We start from the raw sequence: 26,742 nt of genomic DNA, 5'->3' as shown, positions 1-26,742 counted from the left end.
GTATCTATTCTTTTTTTATGGTTGAAGAATCTATTATATTTGGATACTTTCCACTTTTTGGATTGTAGAAATATGTTGCTATGAACATTCAGGTGCAAATTCTTATGAATATGTTTTCATTTCTCATGGGTATATACCTAGGAGTGTAATTGCTAGGTTACATGGTAACCCTGCACTTCAGTTTTTGAGGAATAGCCGAATTGCTTTTCATAATAGCTGCACCATTTTACATTCCTTCCAGCCTGTCTGAAGCTCCTAATTTTTCCATATATGTTGCCAATACTTACTATTGTCCATCTCTTTGATTATAATCATCCTAGTGAGTATGAAGTGGTATCTCATTGTAATAATCCACATTTTTTTGATGTCTATATGATTATACACTAATTTTTTTTTTCTCTTATATGTTGTAAGAATTGGGAAACTGTTTTTAAAGAATCAGCATGTACATGAATGTCTTAGACTTGACTTATATTTTGAACTAGCTTATTAATACTATTCTTTATTTCTAATTATTCCAGAGGCAGCAGCTGGGGACAGCTGTAGAATTGGAAATGGCCAACATGCTTGAGGAAAATACCAATATCCTTAAATTTGGATATCAGTTTACTCAGCAAGGACCCCGAACCAGGGCAGCTAATGCAATAACAAAAAACAATGACTTAGGTAAGACATACTTAGTATGAAATCAAAATTCTGAACTGTAATATTAAGCTAATGTATTGGAGGAACTTTGTTTTTAGTAAGTTTTTACACAGGATTTGCAGTTCTTTTAATACTGACTGAATTAGAGTTCGGTTTAAATGAAGTTGTAGTGATTATTAGGTTAGTGGATGAGAACCTACTTCGTAGCTTTTAGTGAAATATGAAATAGTTTTATACAACAGATATTTTGTTCTCAGTTATAAGTTACCTCTTGGAGGTTTTAAAACAAAGAATTCAACATTATAGGAAAATTTTACCCTTTTGATCAAACCAGAAAGTTTCACCCTTTTAGAAATTCAGTTTCACGTGGTGATATATAAAATAGTTGTAGTTTTTGAATTTTTTTAATTTTATTTTTTAACTTTACAATATTGTATTGGTTTTGCCATATATCAACATGAATCCACCACAGGTATACACGTGTTCCCCATCCTGAACCCTCCTCCCTCCTCTATCCCCGTACCATCCCTCTGGGTCGTCCCAGTGCACGAGCCCCAAGCATCCAGTATCGTGCATCGAACATGTAGTTTTTGAATTTTAAGTTTGGTGTTTCTTATTGAAGGGGCTTCCATGGTAGCTCAGACTATAAAGAATCTGCCTGCAACATGGGAGACCCAGGTTCGATCCCTGGGTTGGAAAGATCCCCTGGAGAAGGGAATGGCTACCCACTCCAATATTCTTGCCTGGAGAATTCCATGGACAGAGGAGCCTGGCAGGCTACAGCCCATGGAGTCGCAAAGAATCAGACATGACTAAGCGACTAACACTTCTCATTGAAGTATTTTTTAAAATGCATGCAGAGAATTAAAATACTTCTTTTTAAAAAATTAATTAATTTATTTTAATTGGAGGCTAATTACTTTACAGTATTGTAGTGGGTTTTGCCATACATTCACATGAATCAGCCGTGGGTGTACAGGTGTCCCCCATCCTGAACCCCTCTTCCACCTCCCTCCCCATCCCATCCCTCAGGGTTGTCCCAGTGCACCAGCCCTGGGCGCCCTGTCTCGTGCATCGAACCTGACTGGCAGTCTATTTAAAGGGAGTCACATTCCACTGTGATGCAGTTCTTTTAGGCTTCAGCCATATTTGCCTTTGCATTTTTAAAGATTTCTGGAGCAGAAAAACCTTTAATCCAGATCACGGTGAAAAATATTAGTTCAGACTTTCTGTTCTTTGATGACCGTAATTTCTCGTAGCAGATTTTAGCCTTTTTTTAAAGGGAAATTTGGTGTGTGTTGTTTATTTTAGATGTAGTTCGGAAAGTATGCTGATTATTTAGTATTTCTTCATTAGTTAGCTTCTGTTTTTTACACTTCAGGAATTTAAATTTTGCCTTTTACAGCAGTGTTTCTCAAGTCTAACTGAACTTCACAGTTAGAAAACCTTAAGAACATATACCTTATTGGCTTTAAAAAGTTAGTTTTTTACTTACTAGGTTATACTTCATTCTAATAATCTATTTTATTTTCTAAGACTTTAAACTTTAGAAGGTCGGGGGCCATGTGTATCTTTTGAATCCACAGCTTTCTTTAAAACCATGTCTGACAATAGTAGGTAAGATTTATTAAGTAAAAAAGAATGTAGTAGAATTTGAATCCTGCTCAAAGTTGAATTTTCTCATAACTAAGCAGCTTTCCTGGGACACTCTTCCAGAATGGGTGATAGCAGAGAGGAAGAATGGAGAGGATGAATGGAGAGAGTCTCCATGCTTCCTCCCCTCTGAAACCACCTTAGCTTTCCTGGGATCCCACCAGCATCCTTGTAGCCCTAGCCATCTGTCACCTATGTCCCTCCTAGAGAAGGTGCCAGCAGCCGTCTGGCAGGAGCAGCACCGCAAGGGCCTGTATGTATACAACCCTGCACGTGGAAGGGGTGCCGGCCCCTGAAGGCTCAGCGGTTGTGCTCTTCTGCGTGCATGTTGTGGCAGATGCTTTGTCCAGATCTCTGTCAGAAAGGAAGGCCTGATATCAGAGCAAGAAAGACTTTTGGCAGGTGGAAGATGCAGGGAACAAATGAAAACAATTTCCTGGACTGCCTTCTGTCAACACTGGGAAGTTAAGAGTTGTGCATAGGCTTGTGTAAGAGGATAAAGAGGCCATGCAGTCGGACACCAAGCTGAGGGCAAACGGCTTTGTGCTGGTAGCTCTCTAGACAAACCGTCTGCCCTCCCCACGCTGTTTCATTCTGGTCCAAACCAGAGCTTCAGACACGGGTCTCAGGCATGAAATGAGAATAAGGACATTCCTGGAGTGAGGAATTGCATGGATAGAAGCTCAGATTTGGGACTAAGCAAGTTATTTATATGCTGAAGACTGCTGCTGCTGCTAAGTCGCTTCAGTCGTGTCCGACTCTGTGCGACCCCATAGATGGCAGCCCACCAGGCTCCCCCGTCCCTGGGATTCTCCAGGCAAGAACACTGGAATGGGTTGCCGTTTCTTTCTCCAGTGCAGAAAAGTGAAAGTGAAGTCGCTCAGTCGTGTCCAACTCTTAGCAACCCCACGGACTGTGGCCCATCAGGGTCCTCCGTCCATGGGATTTTCCAGGCAAGAGTACTGGAGTGGGGTGCCATTGCCTTCTCCATGCTGAAGACAGCCTGCCGATTTTGAGAACTGACTTTCTTAACAGGATGCAGGATCCAGAATAAACTTTGCACAAGTACTTGCTATTTGAAGCTAACAGAATGAAAATAAAATGCTGCCAGTGGATTAAGAGGGAATACTGATAGGAGGCACTAAAGTTACATGGTCAGGAACTTAGATTTCTTTGGAATTTATGTGGAGGTATCTGAGAGCCATTTTAGGGCACTCACTGAGTGCATGATTAAAATGATGCTTCAAAAACACAATTCTTACTACTCTTCTAGAGATGGAGAAGAAATGAGATCAGTTAGGATTTATTGGCAATTGACTAATCATGAAGTATGGAGAACTTATGTTAGTGGAGGGGGTTTTGGAAAGAAATTGCTAAAGAATTGTGAATAGGGCCAAATGTATTAGTCTCTCATCTATGGGCTGAACTGAGGAATTGCTGAGGTAACACGTGGCGCCAGTGAGGAACGGGGGTCAGGAGTGGCCTCTGCCTATCCTCTGCTGTCCTGTGCGCGCAGCAGCGGCAGCCTACCTTCCCTGCACGCTCAGCTGGTTTTATTGTTACCCTGCACTTTGATTTCTGCCTGTAGATCAAGATGGCAAGCCTAAAGACTGTTTTCTTACAAGCATTCTAGTATGTGGTAACTGGACAGAGATATCAGAGAACAAGACTTAACAACTTGTACAGCATCTCTGGGGCATATAATTTTCCTTTACCTTGCAAATGGGGCTGTATCCTAGCTTTAGTGTCCCGATGTTGATAACATCTTCCTCTCTCATTGTTTTCTTAGTCTCAACTTTTCACTGAAATAATCCTACCTACTCGCCATCTCTCCAGCTAAGAAGTATCACGGCTATAACAGCAAAGAGGTTATATGGTGTATGTGCAACATTCGACTGAACTCTGTCTTATATTCCTGTCTTGACACTCACTAACTATGTAATCAGTTTTCTATACTTTGTTCTATCTGCCCTATCGATCTTGTTTTTAATGTGCATTTTTAGAATAATATGCATTTTAATATCTGAAATGGTCTGCCAGTAATATCCAAACACTACTGCAATTCAAAATTTTCTTGGAAATGTTCTACTTTAAAGAATATGATTTTCCTTTCAGATATATCCATGTGGTTCAGATATCTATATACATGAATTAAGTTTGTATTTGCAGACTCAGTTCTCCATTTGATTTCTTCCCCTAGTATTTCAGTAAACTTGTTCTTTGTTAACATGGGCTAAAATTAGAGTTGAGGTGCACACAGTTATATATATATATATAACTGTGTATATAAATGTTCATGGGGACCTGAAACTGCAGCCCTCCTGGTTTTCATTTTCTAGCCAGCGCCCAGCCAATAGCTGGACAGGCTTTTATGCACATCACTTGATTGTCCAGTATCATCTCTTAAAGGCCAGTGAACAGAAGCCAGCAGTCAGAACGACATGAGAGCAAGACCTGTAGCCTGGCCAGGAGGCCTGTGCACCTGTTGGCTTTTCATTCCTCTGTTAAAACAGCCAGTTCAGGCTGCACAGAGGCAGGTGCCTTCCTGCTTGCTTCCACAGAAGAGAGTATAGAAATTAACAGACCAACCATGTAACTTACACAGAGGAACTTAACTTACTGGTAAGAGTATCAAAACCAATTATGTGTACATGCAGATCCTCTAACTTTATAAAGGCTAAATTGGCTTTCCTCACCCCGAAAAGATGGCTGGCCTCAGGACCATTCCTTAACCCCACTGAATGCTTTCTATATTAACACAATACTAAGCAGCCTTGGGGCTTCCCTGGTGGCTCAGAGGGTAAAGCATCTGCCTGCAATGCGGGAAACCCGGGTTCAATCCCTGGGTCGGGAAGATCCCCTGGAGAAAGAAATGGCAATCCACTCCAGTACTCTTGCCTGGAAAATCCCATGGATAGAAAAGCCTGGTGGGCTACAGTCCATGGGGTCGCAAAAAGTCGGACATGACTGAGCGATTTCACTTTCAAGCAGCCTTGAATTGCACAGCCATGAGGTTCAGGTGTCACTATTCTACTGTTACAGAGGATGAGTTGAGGCTCAGAGAGGTTGCCTTGCTTGCCAAAGAGCACACTACAAAAAGCAGCAGGTTCCCACTGCCCAATGCTGAGGAGCCCTGAGCTGCCAGCTCTCAGCAAATGTTCTCTGGTGGCTGATAGGTGAGAGAGAAGGTAGCAAGATCCTGACTGAAGACCTCACCCTGCTGCCAACAATCTTGGCCTCGCAGCTCAGGGTCTCCAACCCGTGCCTAGGCTGGGCACCCTCAGATATGCACCTTTGTTTACTCTGCTAACTGTGGGTCAACCACTTTGACCTCCCGAGTTTATGGTAGCCAGAGGTGACATCACCATGTTACTAGGGTCTAACATCTGCATTACTTTGCATTTGTTGTATTCTCAGAGCCCCAAACTGGCTCATTTTGTAGGAGATAAGGAAAATTTGGAGAGCAGTAGTAGCAACTCACTTACCTTTGAAACTTTCAAAAGTATTTTTGGTATGTTCTTTCACCAACTAAGGAAATAACCAGAAGGGCATGCAAATTACCTTTAATACTTTCTAATCCCAGCTGCCTGTGTGTTATTTCAAAATTTAATATGATAAGTTACCATTTTTAATGGAGGTATAAAATTTTTTAATACATGGATGAGACAGGCACGGTGAGTTGAAGGTGACTGCTGACCATTCTACTGTGGATTTCTAATGTTGCTGTTGTATGAGCACAGGGGAGCTTAGCTCCTCAGTTCTCAGCAGGTAAGTGAACACAGTAAAGGATACGAGTTTTTTATTTTAATAATAAAGGATATGAGTTTTTTATTTTAATGGCTGTGTGAACTACAAATGGACAATCCATTTTTTTACAACTCTAACTGGATTGCACAGAAACTTGTTTGTCACAAGCAAATCAACATTGTAAAAACTAACAGGGATTTCTAACATTCTTTATTTTCCTCATAGTTCGCAAGAGACGAGTTGAAGGAGACCACCAGTAAGTCTGCCAACCTGTCATAGTTGGAAGACATTGAAGGGTCATCGAGGGTTCTTGTGATATCAGATGTAAAATTTTCCTGGGTAGAAGGGAAAAGACTGGAAAAATTTTTTTTAATTACATGTATCTTTTTTCTAGTTTAAGGTTGTTACCAGTTTCAAACTGCAAAATCAATAGTAGGTGATATTTTGTATACTAAAGCATTATTTCTGCTAAAATTGATTTTAATTTAGCTTAATTAAATGTTTTGTGATGAGTTGGGTTAAAAAAAATACGGTTGTAAAAAAGTTTAGTAAGTCATTTATGTAGAATAATATGAACATTTTAAGGACCAATATTTTTTAAGTCAAAAAGGGACATTGCTGATGTCAGAACTGCTGTCGTACTTCTTAGGTACAAGGCACTTCAAAGCTTTCCTCATTCCATGGCATGGAGACTTTTCCATGTTTTCTAGAACACACACACTTCTTTCTTGCAAAAAGCAAAATGCCATCATCTTAAAACAGATGACTTAAAACTTGGTCATCTGTCTTAGAGTCAAAGCAGGTTTCCAGGCAAGAGGAAGCGGTCTCCTGTGCCTCCCCAACACTGCACCTGTCTGAGGTGTCTCAGCACCTACAGTTTTTTTAAACAAAGTCATCATCTTGGCTAGGTTACACACTTGGTTTAAAAAGTAGCTATGTCTAAATTCACAGGCTTTCATTTTAATAATGTGGGAATTATTAAATTTTTGTGAAAGTTCATAGTAAAAATAAAATCTGAGAAGGAAAGCTATTTTCTTCCCTGTAAAAGGCATACAGCTAACTAACTCTGTTATTTAAGGTTAAAAAAAAAAAAAGCTGTTGTTAAACACATGAAATCAGACTTATTAAATGGTGGAGATTAAGTCTCAGGGGCATGCAGAATAGTCCTTTAAATTGATGGTTACTGTAAAGTAAATCAGAAGCTGACCTGCGTATAAATTAAGAGTTTACACAAGATAGTGAGATGTTCCTGTATGCAGTGCAGAGTTGTCTGGATGGTATACAATCACCCCTTACTACAGATTTTCCAACCAATAAGGAAAATGACTATTCTTGATAAATCTAATTTTTATTAACTGTTTCCTTTCATCTTTAACTTTTTGGTCCATACTGTACAAAAGTAGTTTCTCATAACAAGATGTCTTCCTATCACTCAGAGTATTAAAGTGAGTGGTTGAACAGTGTGGCGTGGTGGGCAGGCCACTCCAGGTCCAGTAGTGTGACAGACGATGTGGACCTGTATTCATACCAGGTTCCAGGGCAGTCCCGGGAGCAGGAGGTGGCAGAGGCCGTACAGCTACAGAGGACAGGGCACAAAGGAATCTGAACAATTCAGGCCTGCCTGTGTCACTTACAGGGAGATTTTTCTAAAGGGAGGAATCTCTTTCCAGAATAGGGGAGAGATGTGTTCTTAATTTTTTTTTTTTTTTTTTTAAACTTCTTGAAACCAAATTATAAAATGTCTGCTCCTTTGTCTTGGACTAGTCAGTTTGTCTCGAGCTGGATGGCTCCCTGCATGCTATAGAAATAAGCCGCCTTGACAGGTGAAAGCTTTCCTCATAAGGACTGAGTGTGAGTTTCTTTGGAATCAGTATCCAGTGTTTGAAAGGGGCCAAAGATTGACTTTGCACTGTTCCACTATTCCCTTTTGGTTATAGGGTGCTGGAGATTTTTTTTTGTTTCAAGTTAGCAAGTCAGGCTCACTCTCACTGGCTCTCCCTCTCTCCTTTTTCATAAATGACTTTGGAAATGTACTTGATTTTTAGAGACTGCACAGTTCCAACAGGGGGGGGGGGGTTGGCATGGAGCAAGAGTACAGAGCCGCCAGAACACTTTTAGCAAGGCTTCCTTTTTTGCCCTGCCCTGTAAGTCAATGAATTGATAAGTATGTTACCCTGTCTTCGCAAAAGTCTTTTTTTTTTTTTTTTTAAATATAGGTAGGTAGGGCCCCACCTAGAATTCTGTATTATACTTATGAGTAATATCTTTTCATTTATTATTTATCAAAGTATGAAGAAGTTGAGGGTTTTGCTTGTACCATTCCAGTTCTGAGCTACAGTTCATTATATAATGGAAGAAAAGATTTGTTAATAACTAACTAAAGGTGAGCATTCATCTATCTGAATACAGAAAATCCTTCACAAATTGTAACACAAGGGAGAAAACGGATGTTTACTTTGATCTTTAAAAATCTGGCACCTCGCAAAAAAACAAAATCTGGCACTTCTTATCCTTTTAGTAACTTTCAATATTTCTGTATTATGCTAAAATTTTATAATAGAATTGTGAAATAGTCTTGATTTTTAAACCAAAGATCTTCTAAGACATATAAGTTTTTGTAGTGTAACCAGTATAGATTTACCTCGTTATCCAAGCAAAGACTGTTCTTTGCGTTTTTAAATGGCTGTTTTTTTAAAAAGCTTTTAATTTCGCATTTTATAAAATTTTATACTCATATTTGTCAGAAGTTCTAATTTTTCCAGTTTGTCTACATGAGATTATATGTATTAAAATCAATATGAATGATGATATTAAAATGGATTTTGGTGCTATATACTTGTAGCTAAAGCCTAGTAGCAGTCTAAAGAATAGGTGGAATACATTCTCTAAGGGTGCCTGTCATTTAAAAGACCAAATAAACATTTTGTGTTTAAAAAAATTAGACTGTAAGAAATTCTAAGGAGAATTACCTTGATTGTTAACTTGCAGATTCTCATGATTTGAATGAAATAACCCACATACTTGCTTTGTGCAGTAGGTACTGCCTCAAAAAGTTAACAGGTATAGAGCTTTGTAAATTCTTTTTTCCATTGACAGTATCTGATGTTTTTTCATTTAAAAGGGGGAATCCATGGTATAAAGAAAATTATAAAAGAAAACATGTTTTGATAAAAAGTTATGTTCTGTTTTACTTTATTTTAACCCTTGCTGCCATTAAAATAAGATTAAACAATTCATGAGGTTTCATAAAATTGTAAAATTTTGGCTCTGTGGTCCTAGAACTTCTAACTTTTTCCTTATAAAATCAGGAATCACCATTATCTCCTGGCAGAAAAAAGGATCATTGTTTTTCTGGAATCTACAGCAGTTTCCATTCTCTGTAAGTTCAGTACTGCCTGGTTTCCCTCCATTACAATGTCACGTCACTTAAATTTTTTTTTCTAGTTTTATTGAGATAGTTGACATATAACATAGTTTAAGGTATAAAACATAATGATTTGATATATGCACATACTTGCAAAATGGTTACTACAGTAAGTTGAGTAAACATCTATCACTTCACATAGTTTTTAAAAATGTTTTTCCTTGTGATGAGAACTTTTAGGTAACTTTCAAATATGTAATAATACAGTATTATTAACTGTCATCACTATGCTGACATTACATTCCTAGGACTTACTTTTCTTAGAACTGGAAGTTTATACCATTTAACCACGTTCATCCATTTCACCCACTCTCCACACCCCAGCTCTGGCAACCCGCAGTCTGTTGGCTGTATCAATGGATTTAGTCTTTTTAGGTTCCAATACACGAGATCATGTAGTATTTGTCTTCCTTTCAGATTTGTTTCACTTAACATAATGCCCTCAAAGCCACTCCACTTTCGTACAGTATTAACTGAAGACACAGCGCCCACAAGACCCAAACACACTGGATGTGTCAGAGCAAGTCCTGTCAAGCGGTGTGAGTTCTTCAGTCTAAACATCCACAGAACCCTCTTTTCCATCACTTCTCATTGAACATTCATGTTTCTAGCTACTTCTCACTCAAAGGAACTCTTCACCAAGTTTTAAATTGAGAAAATTATATTTACAATCAGCAAAGAATTTATATTAGCTCATTTTAATTTGGTCATTCTTTCTTATGTCATATTTCTTGTGTGTTATAATTTAGTTCTGTATGTCTTTCCCTACAAAAACTGAACACATTGGAAATTTATAATAATAAAACATTTATAAGTTTGTTAATGCTAAACTCTAACATGCAGCCTGATCATTCAGAGAAGCCAATCTTTAAACCTCTACCAGGCATTTTACACAGCCTTCACTGATATATAAGGACTTTTACTTAGGATATCTGCTCTGGTAGCTAGATAATAGATTGTAACACTGTGAAACACCACCAGCCATGTTTTGTATTTAGCACTATTGTTCAAGTTTGTACACTTTTAAAATAATCAAACTCTCTTAGAGCACACATATGTGAGTGAGGCTTAACTTCCTTTTCTACAGACAATCAGAATGTTTTAAATGCTGCAAAGCAATTAATAGGTCTAAAATTTTTCTGTCAGATATTGTAGTTCATCAGAGAGTACGGTTTAAAAACAAATTCTGGGTGCTTGTTCATGGGTGTAAAGCAAATTTTTAGTTTAAATTTCACCTTAAGTCAAAAGGAAAACAATTTGATTCAGCTGTTTAAACTGTTTAGATTTGTCTGCTTAAGAAAATTGTTCATGCATACATGTGCATGCACACACGCAGAGTATATAAAAACCATTGTAATTTTGAGAAAGTGCCCACTTTTTTTTTTTTAGTCTTTTGGATGAATTATATTTGGTTTCAGGTACGTTTAAAAGCTTGAAAATTACTTTTGTAACAGTGCATTCTTTGTCACATGAAATTGGGCATTTAAATACATTTTTTAATGCTAAAATATAAAAATGCTGTAAGTGCTTACTTTTTCAATTTTAATAAACTATTACAGAATATTCATATTAATAATACTGGTTCATAATAGCACAGTGAATTTTCTTTTGAAGAATATGGATTACAGGCATTTAGGATTTAAAATTTCATATTGGAACAAATAATTTCAATAAAGTCTATCAAATATACTGTAGACTTAGACTGTTTGGAAAATCCCTTTAATTCCTACGTTCTAAAGTTCACTCCTTACATACCTTTTAAGAACAAGTTTATTAATTTCCCTGAGTTATTCTGAAACTGTCAGTACTTGACCATTTATACCCATAAGGTAGTAAGTTCATATGGTTCAGTCTCATACCATCAGTACTCAGTCTGGCCTGTCCATAAAGTCAAATTGTTTTTTGTTTTTTTTTTAAACTGAGTTGACAAATTGAAAGAGGGACGTATGATACAGTGTGTTCTGGGCCTGAGGGGAGCCAATCCTGCTATTAGAGATTATTTCTAAGGTAAAGCATAGATACTGCTTATCAGTCACCTAAATCCACCAACCAAAAGAGGAAATCAATGAAACGTGTAATGGGTTTGAGGAAAGTTTTAGGGATAAATATCAAATAATTCAGCTTTGAAACTTAAGGAATAAAGAAATTTCTCTTGAATCTTTAGTATTGGCTGGCTTTCCGAGAATGCCTGTTGGGCTTACGTTCACATGCGGGAAGCCTTGATGCCCGTCCACTTTGGTGAGTCAGAGGCTTGGGTGCTTCGGTTGTCAGTTAACTTCAGCTCCTCCCCGAGGGGCCATGGAGACAGGCGCTGTAGCCGTGGGGAGAGAGCCTTCTTGCTCAGCCAATGGCACCTCACTCCTCTAGGTACCAAATATTAAGCTTTCCAGCATGTCTGCAAGGGTTGGTGGCCTCTAGGCTCAGCCCAGCTTTAGCCCCAGTCCTGTTGCTAAAGTAGCAGAGACTCAAGGCCACCTCTATAAAAATAGCCAACCTAACCTATAGATCTAATGCGATCCCCATCAAATTAACACATTTCATTTTTGACAGAATTAAGACAAATAATCCTAATATTTATATAAAACTATAAAAGACCCAGAATTGTCAAAGCAGGAGGCATAACCCTCCCAGACTTGAGATAATACTACAAGGCTATGGTGACCAAAACAGTGTGGTACTGGCCCAGAAACAGACATCCTGTTATACACAGGATGGATGAACAGCACAGGGGACGATAGCCTGTGACAAACTATAATGGAAAAGTATGAAAAAATATGGAAAAGCATGTTTATGTGTGTATAATTGAGTCACTTGTGCTGTACCAAAGAAATTAGCACAACACTGTAAATCACCTATACCTCAATAAAATTGTAAAGAATAGTCAACCTTATGACTGAACTGTGATAGTACCTCTCAGCAATTTAGATGAGTCTCTAAATGGCCTTTCTGGAGCTGGTGCTAATTATGGCTGTGTTTACTGCATGAAATTACACTTTAAATATATAAAAGGGAGGGAATTATAATGTATATCCAGGTTTCCTGCATGGTAAGTGGGCCATTTTTCTTTAACCTTTTCTATTGAACAATAAGACTCTTTAAAAAAAAAAACAACATATTTTTTCACGTCTCAGAGGTAGAGGAATATAAGCATTAAATCATGAAAGATTCACAGTGGTCAAGTCCAGACCCCACCAAGTTGAGCAAACTGACTTCAGAGAAGTTAACTTGCCCAATGTAACATCATTGGTTTGTACATTCAACAAAAAAAACCTTCATGTACCTATTATGTTCCAGCTACTGCACTAGACAAAAAGCTAACAGTCAAATCTAGTATCTTGTTTCCCAGTGCTCTGTTTTCCTCTGAACTCCTGGTGACCGTTTCTCCCCGCATTTTGGATGTCTTTCTCCCTAAGGTCAGTAACAGACCTGCTCAGCAGTGTGATGGCCGTGCACATAAGTTCCTGATCCTTGCCTCAAAAATGCTTTTTTTTAACTTGAGAATAAAAAGCTTTGGATAAAAGTCTTAAGTTCTAACTTAGCTTCCATATCTGTAGTATGAGAACAGCAGCAGCCCTTTGAGTTCTGAGGATTAGAACTGGTAAGGCCCATACAACACATAACAAAGCGTTGACTCTCCAGTGAGCTCTCTTGTGCCATGCCTGCCCTGACAAAAAAACCCAAGACACAGTGCAAACTGTTACCAAAATGGCCTCACCTGGGAACAATGGATTTTCTAAAGTCACAGACTTGCTTCCAAACATTTTAAAACCACAACGAGGATTATGCAAAAGGAATTCAGTTCCTCACTTCAATCCCAAGTCATTTCATCATTGTTTTAAAGCAAGCAGTTGAAAACCATATTTATAGTGAGTACACGTTCTATGCTTCAGTCATCCTCTTCCTCTTCACCCCCTGCTTTCCTCTTTCTGGACGGTTCATCTGAACAGATAACAAGAGAGAAGGTATAAAATTCAATACTGAATGTTTCTGGAAATTCTGTCTAAAGTAGTTCTGAGCTGGTGGGGGAGCCAGCCCTTCAAGTTAGAACTCGACCCCCCCAGCAATGACCTTGTCCACAGACACTGTCTCTACAGGTCAGGCAAGGGGAGCCCGGACTTCCAGCGGTCAGGGCCAAGGGACACGTCACTCTGTTCTGGTGTGGATTCCCCTCATTACTACTTGAAATATGTTCCTCTGCTTCCTCAGTACTTCACCTTCTCTCACTATTTTAAAGCCTGTTGACTTTTTTTAAAGGACTGCTTGTGTTTGATGTGCTTTTTTCAGTATGGTTTCCAAGTTTTAAATAGATTTTTTCACATGAAAAATGAGTGCTTCTTTTACATAGTAAGAGCCATTTCTGTTACTGGGATGGTTCCTCTGACCTGTAACTCAAGACCCACAGTGGAGTGAGTTGTGTGTCCAGAACACACTGGATAAATGGATATGGTACAATGGCAACAACAGAGGGAGTCACTTGTGTAATTAAGACTTAAAATTTCTTGTGATCTTTAAGTGGAAAAGGAAATAAAGTAGATAATTTTAATAACATGGAAATGAAATAACCCTGCACTATTATTATGCTCATGGTGATCGGGAGAGGGCCCTTGATCTATTTCACTGAACTACTTCTAGTTCTCTAGTTGGGCCCTGGTGTCTCAGCCACATGTCTTTTCTCACAGGCCTTTCTGTCCACCGGCACACCCACCCTTACACTTCCTTCAACTTCCAACAAGAGGGTGACTGTTCTGGGCTGCCTCCCACTGCACACAGGTGTCAGCCTAGGGCCACGCCTAGGCTTGTTACTGCATTCATCTCACTGAGTTGTAGGGAGGTGTGTAGACACCTGTCTGTGCTCCTGGGCAGTGAGCTCCTTATTCCGGGAGTCGGCTTGTGGCTACAGAGCAAACCCCTTCAGATTGAATAAATTTGGTTTTACCTTATCAGTGGTGAGTTTCTTTGCTGTCAGTGATCTTTGAGCCCCATCTTCATCTGGTCCCTCATCACTCTCTGGAGAATAGATTCTGGCCCCTTCCTCTGAAAGCAAATTTGAGGACTTTAGATATGGGACTGACCCTCAAAGATGAAGACCCATTTATTCCTGAAAAAAAATTTTTTTTTACTGTTGAATGTTCTTACTTCCCACTGTATATTTACCTTTGTTGAGACGCCAACCATTTTTTTTTTTAAGTTGTCATGAAGAGATACATACAGCTTTCAAACATGCTTAAATGACTTACATTGGAGAGGTTTTTTCCCCTCAGAGAGACTGATCACTTTTAAATACCCACAGGGCTGCAGACACACATTTTACAATCAGGCAAACTGCCTATTATACATTTTTTACAATGAGGACATAAATTATTTAGTTGATTTTCTTAATTATGGGGGTGCCTTATTTTCCCAGCCAACTTTTCATGTGAGAAAGTGGTCCTAACAAAAACAGGAGAAAAGGCCTTTGCATTGTCCTCAGTGAATAACAGCAGGACAGACACTCAGTGGTCACCAGACTCACCTCTGCGTTCCCCTTGGTCGTGGTTTTCGACGGCTTCACCCTCCTCGTCACTGCTCGAGTCCTGGTAGGGGGCACTTGGCACCCCCTGGTTCTGCAGACGCATTGTCTCCTGGTGAGCAGAAGCCCTCAAACGTGCTTCTTTCTGTAAGGACTTAAAAAAAATGAATTCACTTAGTGCCTGCTTGAAACTAAAGAACATGAAAATGCCTTGCCTGGGATAACACCAGTTCCTATGTCCTCAGGGTGAGTTCTCTCCATTTCACATCTGTTACCACACATGGTCGTCGTCGTGTTCAGTTCTAAGGCATGAAGACACCACAGGGTGGAGAGGCAGAAGGCTCCCTCACACCAACCGCCCCATCACAACTGGCACGGGCACGGCCTTGGGAGCTGCAGCGTCCCCTCTGCTGCCAGAACAGTCCAGAGGGCACGACCAGCCCGAGGAGCTGCGTCCATGCCCAGCAGATGCCTGAGGGAAGCAGGTTCTGTTCACCCTCCCTGAGACACACCTGACTTGCCCAGGCTCCACCAAACGACCATGGCACCCAGATATTCCTGCTTGGGGCTGTCAACCCAGGGCACTCCCCACAGCTGCTGATGGCAGGATGAAGGGGGTGCTGGTGGGGAGGGTCCCTGAGTCCCAAAGTAGAGACCTTGTTACCTTCCATCCACCTGGCTTCCACATGTTGGGCTCCAAGGGTAGGGCCAGTGTTGACTGAGTCAGGAATGTCCTTCTGACCTTCCTACATCACCTCTCCTCTGGCTAACACAGTTTAATGATATGTATCAAAGGTTATGTTTTTTTAAAAACTGTCAGTTTCCCTCTGAGAGCTCATAGATTGGAGAGAGAACACCTGAGTGTCTGGATTGCTGTATCTCACCACTGGCCCATTGGCTATGACCATTTCTATGGTTAACCACACACTTGGAAGCTAAACTGGCTCCCTGATAACTACAAGAAATAAAATGACTGTCACAATAAGATGATTTAATATTCTGAAAAGCACAGCTCTTAATGCCCCTAAACAATCCTGGGATAAAGCTCAGCCAACATACCTTAATCGACTCTACACGCTGGCATTCAGGATCAGGACCCGCCACTGGTAAGATTCTAATCGTCTGCATCCTCGAGCATCTACTAGCAAATGGCAGGGTCACCTTTTTATGTGTGGCATAGTCTGTAGCATGAGGTCTGTGGGAAACAGACAAAAATGACTCACTCTACTAAGAACATTTGCAGGCAATCACACCAACAGCAAACAGCGGCGGACAGCAACATCGGCACCCACAGCCCTTTCCTCTGGCACATGCACACACCAAGAGCATGCTTGCAATCAGCCGGCTTCCCGGGTAAAAGGCCCTGAAGAGAAGGGACATGCTGACCAGCAGAGTGGCACAGACAGTTTAGGCCTCTTACCAGGTGTGCTGATCAATGTGAATTAATAACTGGTCTTCTGGTTTAGACAGCAGCCTCGTGTTGGTTTCCATAGCATGAACTGGCTCCCTGAGAGACAGGAACTTGTTGCAAAGGTGAAAAATGGCATGGGAACCAGACCATGGGCCTTGGGGAGCTGCACCTCAACATCATGTCAGTCAGGCTCTTTGCACATCCAGCCTCTCTAACCTGTTGCTCAAACTGCCAAGCAGCAATAGGTCACTCTGAATAGTTACCTGAAGGTGAGTTTGGACTTAAAGACGGCTTGTCCCTGCAGACCATTGTCTTCCCTGATGAACAGGTGGTTGTGATTGGCCTGCATCGGGGCCTTGTAGACATCAAACACCTCATTGCCCAAATGTAGGGACAAGCTGGAAACAGAAATAGTTCAGTTATTAGGATGGATCATTAACAAATCCTATAGCATCCACTCTGTCAAGTTTTGTCACTAAGTTGTGTTCGACTCTTTGCAACCCCATGGACTGTAGCCCGCCAGTCTCCTTTGTCCATGGGATTCTCCAGGCAAGAATACCGGAGTGCGTTGCCATTTCCTTCTACAGGGGATCTTCCCAACCCAGGGATCAAACCTGCATCTCCTGCATTGGCAGATGGGGTTTTTATCATGAGCTACCAGGGAAGTCTCCTCTACCCTGTTAGCAATTCTTAAAATGCTGTGGAACTGCAGGATCCTGTCCCCATACTGAAGATTTAAGACAGACAAAAGATACTAGAAACAACTAACCTACCTCCTTTCAAAGTAAAAGGTGGTAAAATCCATCTTCCTTTCAACTTGAAATCTAATTGTTTCATCATTTCCCAATCTCTACGACTTCATTAGTAAAATAGAAATCGTTTTTTCAAACATACCAATCTATAATGTCTAATGGTCACATATGGGCACTGACATTAGGTTTTCATCTCAATAAGGTAGATACTGTGAATTCGTTTACTTCTTGGGTCTATGTCTAGAGTCTTCCAGCACAGCACTGTGACCTCAACCCTGTTTATTTCTCCCAGGTTTCCCAGATAATGCCAGGAGCCTCAGTTCAGTTCAGTTCAGTCGCTCAGTCGTGTCCCACTCTGCGACCCCATGGACTGCAGCATGCCACGCCTCCCTGTCCATCACCAACTCCCAGAGCTTGCTCAAACTCATGTCCATTGAGTTGGCGATGCCATCCAACCATCTCATCCTCTGTCATCCCCTTCTCCTCCTGCCTTCAGTCTTTCCCAGCATCAGGGTCTTTTCAAATAAGTCAGTTCTTTGCATCAGGTGGCCAAAGTATTGGAGTTTCAGCTTCAGCATCAGTCCTTCCAATGAATATTCAGGACTGATCTCCTTTAGAATGGACTGGTTGGATTTCCTTGCAGTCCAAGGGACTCTCAAGAGTCTTCTCGAACACCACAGTTCAAAAGCATCAATTCTTTGGCACTCAGCTTTCTTTATAGTCCAACTCTCACATCCATACATGACTACTGGATGAGGTCTAAGAGGCCTAGATTTTGTTAATTCTGTAATGAAAAAAGATCCCCAAATATGGTCCTACACAGAAAACTTCATTCATCCCAGGCCTCCCTCTGGGTGTTTCTCCTCAGGTCTGTGCTCACCTTCCATCCGACCACTTGACTATCCGAGCATTGCTCTCTTTAATTTTATTTCCGTCTTTATCCCGGCGTATCCTCCATCGTATAGTATTTTCTATCTGATATAAAACACAAAGGCATACAAAACCAGTTGGTAAAGAATCTGCCTGCAGTGCAGGAGACCTGGATTCGGTGCTTGGGTCGGGAAGATGCCCTCGAGAAGGGTGTGGCAACCCACTCCAGTATTCTTGCCTGGAGAATCCCATGGACAGAGGAGTCTGATGGGTTACAGTTCATGGGATCGCAAAGAGACATGACTCATCAACTAACACTTTCACATACAAAACCAGACTGACCGCATGTTCTTTTCTTCTCAACTGATTTATAATCACATGCCAAGAATTCAGAGGTGGGGAGAAAATAAGCTCACCGAAAAATAGATGATTAGGCAACACGGAAACCCTCCTACTACAGATACCTATAGACACTGGTTAAATTCACCAGACGTTCTGTTTTAATCTTTTCTGAGCTCCACCTCATGGCAGTGGAAGCAAAAACTTAGGGCCCATATGAGGTAGGAGGTTATAACTGAGATTTCTATTGCAGCCCCACTTGAAGGGTTATGAACCCAATGAAAGGACTAAAGAAAGGCCCCGTAGGAAAGAAAGCTCTGAGCATTAATTTTTTAAAAAATGTAATTCAATAATAAACAATAAATTAAAACCTGAGACTTTTGCTTTATCCATATGGTGAGAAACTCCAAATTAGAAAAGTAGTATAAGAATGGTTCCTGCCACTGCTACCACTGTGGCCTCTGGCAGACGCTCATTTCATACCCGGTTAAAGACAATGCCATTCCTATGAGAGCAATGGTAGGGTTTTGCTTTCCAGGTCTTCTCAAGGGGGACCCCCTAATGACAAGACCTCTTCTCTGTACATAAGCTGAATTTCCATAAATAGTCTGAAATATTTTTACTATGGGAAGCAGCTCAGATCTATCCATGATAAAAATTGGAGGGGCAGTTCTGTATATCTAGTTATATTATTATTTATCCTGAAGGAAGTAGCTAACAATTTTCAAGAATTCTTGACTGCTGTCAAAAAATTACAACTGCCAAAGAAAGGTTAGAAAAGTGATAATTCTACAACAATTTTTTTAAAAGGATATGTACCTTCTCTCCTAATAATATTCTGAAAAGACGTTTAATTCCTCACTCTAAACACTTATTTATTGATCAAAAAATAAACATAAAGATCATTTTGTAAGTTCATCTCAAACTTATCCCTGTGTTTTATTTTATAAAAAGCTTAAAAAAGAAAAAAAAGGAATAAAGTGTAGAATGATACCTTTAATTTTAACCTGGTTCTCTCTTCTTCATCAAGCATTTTCTTATTTTCAAATTCATCTTCATAATACTGAGGATCAAAAGGCCTAAAAATTGTTTTTTAATGTTGTATTAGCCATCTTTAGTATGAATATAATACTATAAAATAAGTCTTTATAACATGTACCAATATGTTAAAAAAAAATCACAGTTGACAAATAACTTCAAGTAAAACTTCAAAGAAGTATGCAAATTACTGTTTTTTTAAATTTTATTTAAAATTTTTTTTGCCTGAAAAAAATCCAAATGTGACTAATAATTCAAAATTTTTAAATTGTTTTCTTGTTTGGTGAAATAGTCCTCTAAAGGATAGGTGACACATGATCTACCTTTTCAAATTTTTAAAGAAAGATATCATGTTTAATTGCACAAGAGCTTGCACTTGTGAACCATCTTGATATCCATCCACACTATTTTGTTTTCAAATATCATCTTTTCTAGATTCACAATGGCTTTTGCATTGAACTTTTGTGATTTTTCCAGCAAACTTTCTCACCTTCGTTTACCAATTTTTCAGCTTTATGAGAATAAAAAACATCTTCATCAGCTATGATATCTGCTCATTGATAAGAAAGTGCCAAAATGCTAAAAGAATTATTAGCAATAAAGCTTTCTCATACCAATAAATTCATCATTTTCTACCACAGCACACCCTAAATTTATTTTTTCAGAGTTACATGAAAAATCTCCCACCTCTGTGATTAGCCAACGCATTACAAACAAGAACATTTACAGTCCACATACTTTTACTCAATATCTTGCAGGAAAAATAAAACTTTAAATCAGTCCTCTTACTTGGATTCTATGCTGAGAAATTTGGGTAGTTTAACAAAGTATAATGCATTTCCTAAATCCGAATTGATGTTAGGAATTTCTACTTCTATTTTGGTTTCAGAAATCGGCTTTTCCTCCTGCTGGTTCTGAGGCACTCCACATCCATCCTAAGAAAGGAATCAGAATGTGAGAGCTTGAGGTGACATTAGAAATGCTCTAGCTGTCCTTCCGCAGCAGGCAGATGGCAGGTTTGACAGGAAGTAAATTTAGAAACCACTTCAGAGATAAAGTAGTCAGCAGCCCCTCCAGCCTCACCTCAAAATTTCATCCTCTCTATCCTACTCCCCCAAAATCACCATGCAAAACAAGACCTGTCAGCCTGCATTACCAGAAAAAAATGTTGACATACCTAGTTTTCATAAGATATTTAGCAACACAAGTGTGAAATTATACAACACTTCAATACTAAGTAACTATTAAAATCAGGGGAAAATGTCAAATAATACACACTTCTTGGCACAAGTTTGAGTAAGAAAAGCTTTTGAATCAAAGGTTTTCAAATTATGAGTCCTCACAGTCTAGCCCCTAAAGTTTGGCATCAAATTCATTCTGAGCAATTCCTTCTATGCCCTTTAATATCCAGAAATTCCCAACATAGCTAAGAAAGTCACCTATTCATCAGATGTTCTAGACTCTCTCTATATGAGAGAGTCAGGCCCATCAGCCTCTGAAACTTTTTTCTTAGCTTTGAATAATGGGCTCAGTTGAGATTTGTACTTACTGTAACAGGCTGTCTTTGAATGGGTGGTTGATTATCCCCATCACTATCTGAAGAAATGTCATCTATGTCTCCAAACAGATCCATTGTCCCACTATAATCTTCAATGTTGGGAAAGAATGCATCATATTAATTAATTTCTCTTCACTGAAGTTCTTCACATAGTTCTTGGCCCATCATTTCACTATATTTCCAAGATTCATAAACCAAATCTTTATTAAGCCATCCTGAAACTGGCTCCATGAGCCTGGGCCTCAGAAGCCTAACAAGCAAGAGTGACTACAGAGAAGGAAAATGGCAGTTAGTTGGTGGAAGTCAAGTTGCTGTGATGGCCAGCTTTCAAGGTGGAACCCAGGGATTCCTGCCTCTGGTATTCCTGCCCTTGTGCAGTCCCCTCCAACAGGCATCATGGTTGGTTTATGTGATCAACAGAATATAGCTTCACTTCCAAGGCTCAGCATGACATCATGGCCTTTCTGCCTCACTCTTTGTCCCTTGGGTCACTTGCTCTGGAGGAAGCCAGCTACCACGATGTGAAGACACATGAACTACCATGGAGAGGCTCATGTGAGAAAGTCCCCCCGCCCAAGCACCATGAGAGTGAGCCATCCTGGAAACAGATCCTTCAGCCTGAGATAATGTCCTGACTCAATGTTGGATGAGCCAACATCCTGACTAAAGCCTTGTGAGAGACCCTGGGCCAGGGCTACACCACTCCTGACCCTTAGACTGTGAGATATATGAAATGTTTGTTATTTTAAGCCGGCCTTCTCAGGGAATGTAGTTGGGGAAGGTGAGGGGTGGTGTGCAGGTCATACAAGACATGTCTACTTCGACACTCCTGTCTCTGTTTTTGGATTCCCTCTGCACAATGCCAGGGAAGCTTTGGTGTCTCAACTTCATTAAATGTAGGCCACCACTGAGTGTTTCTAGTTAACCAGTCAAGCACAGAGCCGTGTCCAGAATATATAAGTGCACCTGTATCAGTACATTTGACACCCAAGGTAGTCAAGTGTTCTTCCTTCATCTCACATTCAATCCACTTTCCCACATATTCCCCAGGCTTTTGCCCATATGTATTAGCAACACCTTGCAATTGTTTTGATGTATAAGCTATTTCTTCTTCAGTTGAAGTTTACGCTTTCTTTGCCAGTGTATAAGATCCTAGTGATGGATCTATTGGTAAAAATTGGGTAAGACAGCACTCAGCTGAGTGGTTCTTGAGGAGAATGAAAACTGACCCAAGTGATGTTATTACAGGATTTTCAAGCAAGAAGACTAGTTTTCACAACCTACTGAATAGGAGAAAATATTTGCAAATGATATGACCAATAAGAGGTTAATATCCAAAATATATAAACAGGTCATCCAACTCAATATAAAAAAAATCTGATTAATGGGCAGAAAACATTAATAGACATTTTTGCAAAGAAGACATGGATATGTTCAAGAGGCACATGAAAAGATGCTCAACACTCCTAATCATTCAAGGAAATAGAAATCAAAACCACAGTAAGATATCACCTCACTGAATAGCTGCCATCAAAGAGTCTATAGACAGCAAGTATCACTGAGAATGTGGAGAAAAAGAGACCCTTGCATGCTGTTGTGGGGAATGTAAATTGCTGCAGCCACTATGAAAAATACTACGGCGGTTGCTCAAAAAACGAAAAGTAGGGGTGTCCCTGCTGGTTCAGTGGCGATGAATCTGCCTGACAATGCAGGAGACATGGTTTCAATCCCTGATCCAGGAAGATCCTACAGGCTGCAGAGCGACTAAGCCCGCGTGCCACAAATACTGAGCCTGTGCTCCGGAGCCCACAAGTTGCGACTACTGAGCCCACGCACCCTGGAGTCCGTGCTGTGCAAGACGAGAAGCCACCACACTGCGAAGCCCATGCACCACAACTACAGAGTAGCCCCTACTCCCTCAACTAGAGGAAAAAGCCCACACAACAATGAGGACCCAGCACGGCCAAAAATAATTTTTTAAAAAAATCAGAAATGAAACTACCATCTCATAATTTTACTCCTTGGTTTATATCTGAAAAAAACAGAAATCCTAATTTAAAAAGATACATGTACCCCAATGTTCATAGCAGCAATATTTACAATAGCCAAGATATCAAAGCAACCAGCCCATCAACAGATAAAAAAAAGATGTGTGAATATATATATATATATAATGAAATATTACTTACTCAGCCATAAAAAAGGAAGGAAATTCTGTCACTTGCAACAACATAGATGGACCTAGAGGGTACTATGCTTATTAGTGAAATAAGCCAGACAATGACAGATACAGTATATTATCACTTATATGTGGAATCTGAAAAATAAACCAGTGAATATAACAAAACAAACAGACTCACAGATAATAGAAAACAAACTAGTGGTTACCAGTAGGGAGAGAGAAGCAGGGAGGGACATAGTAGGCGTAGGGAATTAAGAGGAACAAACTACTATGCATAAAATAACAGATTACAAGGATATAGTTAGTGTACAGCACACGAAACATAGCCAGTATTTCATAACTTTAAATGGAGTATAATCTATAAAAAATATTCAAATCACTATTTTTGTATACCTGAAACTTTAAATCAACTATATATTAAAAAAAACACAACTATTAATAGTTTCCTCAGACATAGAGAGGCAAACTGCTTCTCACGGGCAAGAGAGGCTCAGAGAGACTACAAACTTTGTTTTTCACCTTTGTCTGAATCCAAACATATTCCCATCCTGTGATAAATCATAATAAATAAGAATATAAAAAAGAACATATACATATAACTGAAATACTTTGCTATACAGCAGAAATTAACACTGTAAATCAATTTTTCAATTAAAAAAAAAGCCAACCTAAGCTTGTAAACTTTCTGTAAGTGCTCCAGGGCACTCAGAGGTATGCACCCCATACCAGTCCTTAGTCATCAGGACTGCCTAACAAGTGTAGCAGCCACTTGAGCCCTCGACCACAGGGGATAATCTGATTCATCATGATGCCAAGGCATCACCGTTTCCCTTTGGTGAGGAACTCTGACCTGCATTCAAACCCAAACCAACCTATGCACCTCATCTTTGAGGATTTGCTTCATGGACTACCACTCAGGTCCAGGTTGGGCCACAGAAAACATACCGGTTGTTTATACAGATACATTTTAGTATTTTTTAAAAATCACAATTAGGTTTAGAGCTGTTGATTTTGGTTACAAGAAATACAAAGAAAATTCCTAAGGGATGACAAAAGTAGCAAATTCAGAGAACCACTTCCACCCCTACAGATAAGGGAACAAACGGAAAATGTAGAATTATTCCTAAACTTAAAAACTTATAACAGAGCCCCTTGGAACTGAAACTCACACCTGAGGAAGAGAAGTGTCCAGCTGGTACTGATGTCTCTCAGGAATACAATGAAGCTGGCTCTTCAAGTCTTCGTAAAACTGCAAACTGGACTGAGCAGCTGTGGGAATATACCGCCTCAGCTGAGATGAACAACTCCTGGTTGGCTCCCTTCAACAGGAAGCCCCCACAAAGTTCTATAAGCAAACAGGAAGGAGCAATCTATTCTTTGTTATCTATGCTCCCAGTTCTTCTCCAGCGCCCCCTAACAGGGGGCAGCTGGCAAAGCTGAAATGTGCTTGCAGAGGCTTGACCTTTCACCACCAAGCTCTGCATAGAAAGGGCAGGTGTGGAGATGAGAGACTCCAAGAGCTCAGTCATTGTCACATAAGTATCTACTAGTGAAAAAACAGAAACTATGTTGTCCTAGAAAGGACAGAGTCAAAAATGAAGGCTCTCAAGGGCCAGACATCAGTTTCAACTTGATAAGCCAATAGCAAAGGGGCTACAGGTTTGTGAGTTAGGAAAAGTGACACAAAGGTGAGTTAGGACCTTCTCCTTCAGTGCCACTTCTCTATAACCAGGTTTCAGGGAGAGCCTCCCATAGATAGCCACCATTCCTGGGTTGTATTAACAGCCCTAGTCCATAAAGGAAAGATTAGTTCGTGTAGAAGAGCACTGTAGAAAACACAAATATGTGTCTTATAGATTTAAAATATATCTATCTGCTAACTCAGCCATTTATACTATCAAGGGGAGTCAAATTTTCCTCCCTCTGAGTATGGGCTCACATTAGTGATTGACTTCCAATGAACAGAATGTGCTGGATTCTGTATATGACTTTCAGTGCTAGCCATAAAAGGTACTCTCAAGAAAAGGTAAAACAGCTCTCTTGGAGTGCTCACTGTTGAAGCCTATCACCATCTGTGAGAAAGCAGGGCCATGCCTAGGATACGACAAATGAGACACTCACTTAAGGGCTGCCAAAATCTCAGTGATCGAGAGAAATAATATTGCAATACATTTTAAATCACAAAAAATCCCACTGAACAAAACATCAAAATTGTAAATAGAGATGATCCATGGAGTTCTGGACTTGTACAACTCCTGTCACTTGCCTTACCCTCATCCCAGACCTGCTAGATCATCTTTATGTGAATTTTTGACATTTTGTCCATCATATTTTTGCATTAATTTTAATTTTTTAAAATGCTGTATCACAATATTATTTAACTTGATTATTGTAGTGGGCTGAATAGGGACCCTTCCAAATTCATATCCAACCAGAACCTCAGAATGTAATTTTATTTAGCAATAGGATCTTTGAAGATGTAATTATTAAGATGAGTGGACACAGGACTAGGGGTGACCCTAAACCTACCAGTGCGTGTCCTTAAAGGAGAGTGGGATCTGGCAATACAGAGCAGACACACAGCGAAACAACCATGCGAAGATAGAGGTGAGATTAGAATTACACTGCTACGAGCCAAGGAACACCGGAAGCCTCCAGAAGCTAACACGATGCAGGGGAGGTCTTCCCTAGAGCCTCCAGAGGGCGCATGGCTCGGCTGACACCTTGATATAGTTCTGAAGCCTGAAGTCCTAAAAGAGGATACGTTTCTATGGTTTGAAGTCTTCCCGTTTGTGGTACTTTGTTAAAGCAGCCCTAGCAAACGAATACAATTATGGAAACTTTTTGTGTCAATTTTTAAAAACTTTGCACCCCAGAAGAATGCCTCCTTTCTTCACTGGGCCTTGGCCAGGTTCTTTGCAGGGCCTGGGAGAAATGTACTAAAACCTAAGATTTAGTGTAAAGCATGAACAAAATCAACCGGCTTCGGAAGAAGTCCATTTCTTGAACAGAGACTGACTTTTTAAAAATTTTTATTACAATTAAAGTTAGTCAAAAGCAAATCGATTTCTTTTGATCAAAATAACTCATGTTTACATCATATTTATAAAACAAACTGTACAGTAAAATATATAAAGTTTTCACATTTTGCACTTCAATCATCATCTTCTTCCTCTTCATCACTGATCACGTACTTCTTGTGCTTTTTATTCGCTTTATCGTCATCTTCTGCTTTCCTTTTTCCAGAAGGCTCACCCTCCTAAACAGATAAAAATCTTTAAAGTCTAAAAGTTCATAGAGAATATTTCTAGAAAGGTTTATCAAAAGTAGCTCTGAGCTGAATAGCCCTCAGAAAACCCAAAATAACATAACTGTTGTAATAAGAATGTTTACCAGCTATAAAACCAGTGGTTCAGGTCATGGCAGTTTCCAAATCTTACAAGTACTAGAGGTGTTCAAAATGACTCCAGAGTAATTACAAAACTGATCCTAGAACCCAACTTCAGGACCACAAGGGTGAACTGCTAAGCAGCTGTGACCCAGTCTCACAGAGGGAAGAAGCCGCTGTACATGGAGAAGGGCTGCAGGGAAGTGGAAACCGGCTTTGCCCCGGG

General features: G+C 39.9%; 4 protein-coding genes across 7 annotated transcripts in view; 1 reads left to right on the top strand and 3 right to left on the bottom strand.

The window, feature by feature from the left end:
• TMOD3 (tropomodulin 3) overlaps nucleotides 1-9,279 on the top strand; it is an 87,518-nt gene extending 78,239 nt beyond the window's left edge. For 2 of the 3 annotated variants that reach the window (XM_055537969.1, XM_055537970.1), the window contains 2 exons: nucleotides 522-666; nucleotides 6,271-9,279. In XM_055537969.1, the coding sequence (XP_055393944.1) occupies nucleotides 522-666; nucleotides 6,271-6,305 (180 nt within the window). In that variant the 3' untranslated portion in view covers nucleotides 6,306-9,279. Of the gene's footprint in view, nucleotides 1-521; nucleotides 667-4,087; nucleotides 4,353-6,270 lie in introns of those variants that run through there. The other variant, XM_055537971.1, reaches the window with a different exon arrangement.
• Nucleotides 9,280-12,933: 3,654 nt separating this feature from the next.
• On the bottom strand, nucleotides 12,934-15,106 carry LOC129621469 (RNA polymerase-associated protein LEO1-like). The gene is made up of 3 exons (XM_055537972.1): nucleotides 14,982-15,106; nucleotides 14,406-14,503; nucleotides 12,934-13,408 (listed from the first exon to the last, which is right to left on the bottom strand). The coding sequence occupies exons 1-3, from the start codon at nucleotides 15,082-15,084 to the stop codon at nucleotides 13,349-13,351; spliced, it is 261 nt and encodes an 86-aa protein (XP_055393947.1). The 5' UTR covers nucleotides 15,085-15,106; the 3' UTR covers nucleotides 12,934-13,348.
• Nucleotides 15,107-15,324: 218 nt separating this feature from the next.
• On the bottom strand, nucleotides 15,325-25,025 carry LOC129622104 (RNA polymerase-associated protein LEO1-like). Its single transcript, XM_055539007.1, has 8 exons — nucleotides 24,298-25,025; nucleotides 20,938-21,035; nucleotides 20,178-20,323; nucleotides 19,345-19,429; nucleotides 18,022-18,116; nucleotides 16,653-16,787; nucleotides 16,038-16,173; nucleotides 15,325-15,450 (listed from the first exon to the last, which is right to left on the bottom strand). Exons 2-8 carry the CDS (start codon nucleotides 21,019-21,021, stop codon nucleotides 15,325-15,327), a joined length of 807 nt encoding a protein of 268 aa, XP_055394982.1. The 5' UTR covers nucleotides 21,022-21,035; nucleotides 24,298-25,025.
• A 1,118-nt stretch (nucleotides 25,026-26,143) lies between these two features.
• LEO1 (LEO1 homolog, Paf1/RNA polymerase II complex component) overlaps nucleotides 26,144-26,742 on the bottom strand; it is a 34,210-nt gene continuing 33,611 nt past the window's right edge. For both annotated transcript variants that reach the window (XM_055537958.1, XM_055537959.1), the window contains exon 12: nucleotides 26,144-26,387. In XM_055537958.1, the coding sequence (XP_055393933.1) occupies nucleotides 26,283-26,387 (105 nt within the window). In that variant the 3' untranslated portion in view covers nucleotides 26,144-26,282. The remainder of the gene's footprint in view (nucleotides 26,388-26,742) is intronic.

This window comes from Bubalus kerabau, chromosome 10, assembly GCF_029407905.1.
Source record: "Bubalus kerabau isolate K-KA32 ecotype Philippines breed swamp buffalo chromosome 10, PCC_UOA_SB_1v2, whole genome shotgun sequence".
Taxonomy (NCBI): Eukaryota; Metazoa; Chordata; class Mammalia; order Artiodactyla; family Bovidae; genus Bubalus; species Bubalus kerabau.
This window is presented reverse-complemented; position numbering and strand designations above follow the sequence as displayed.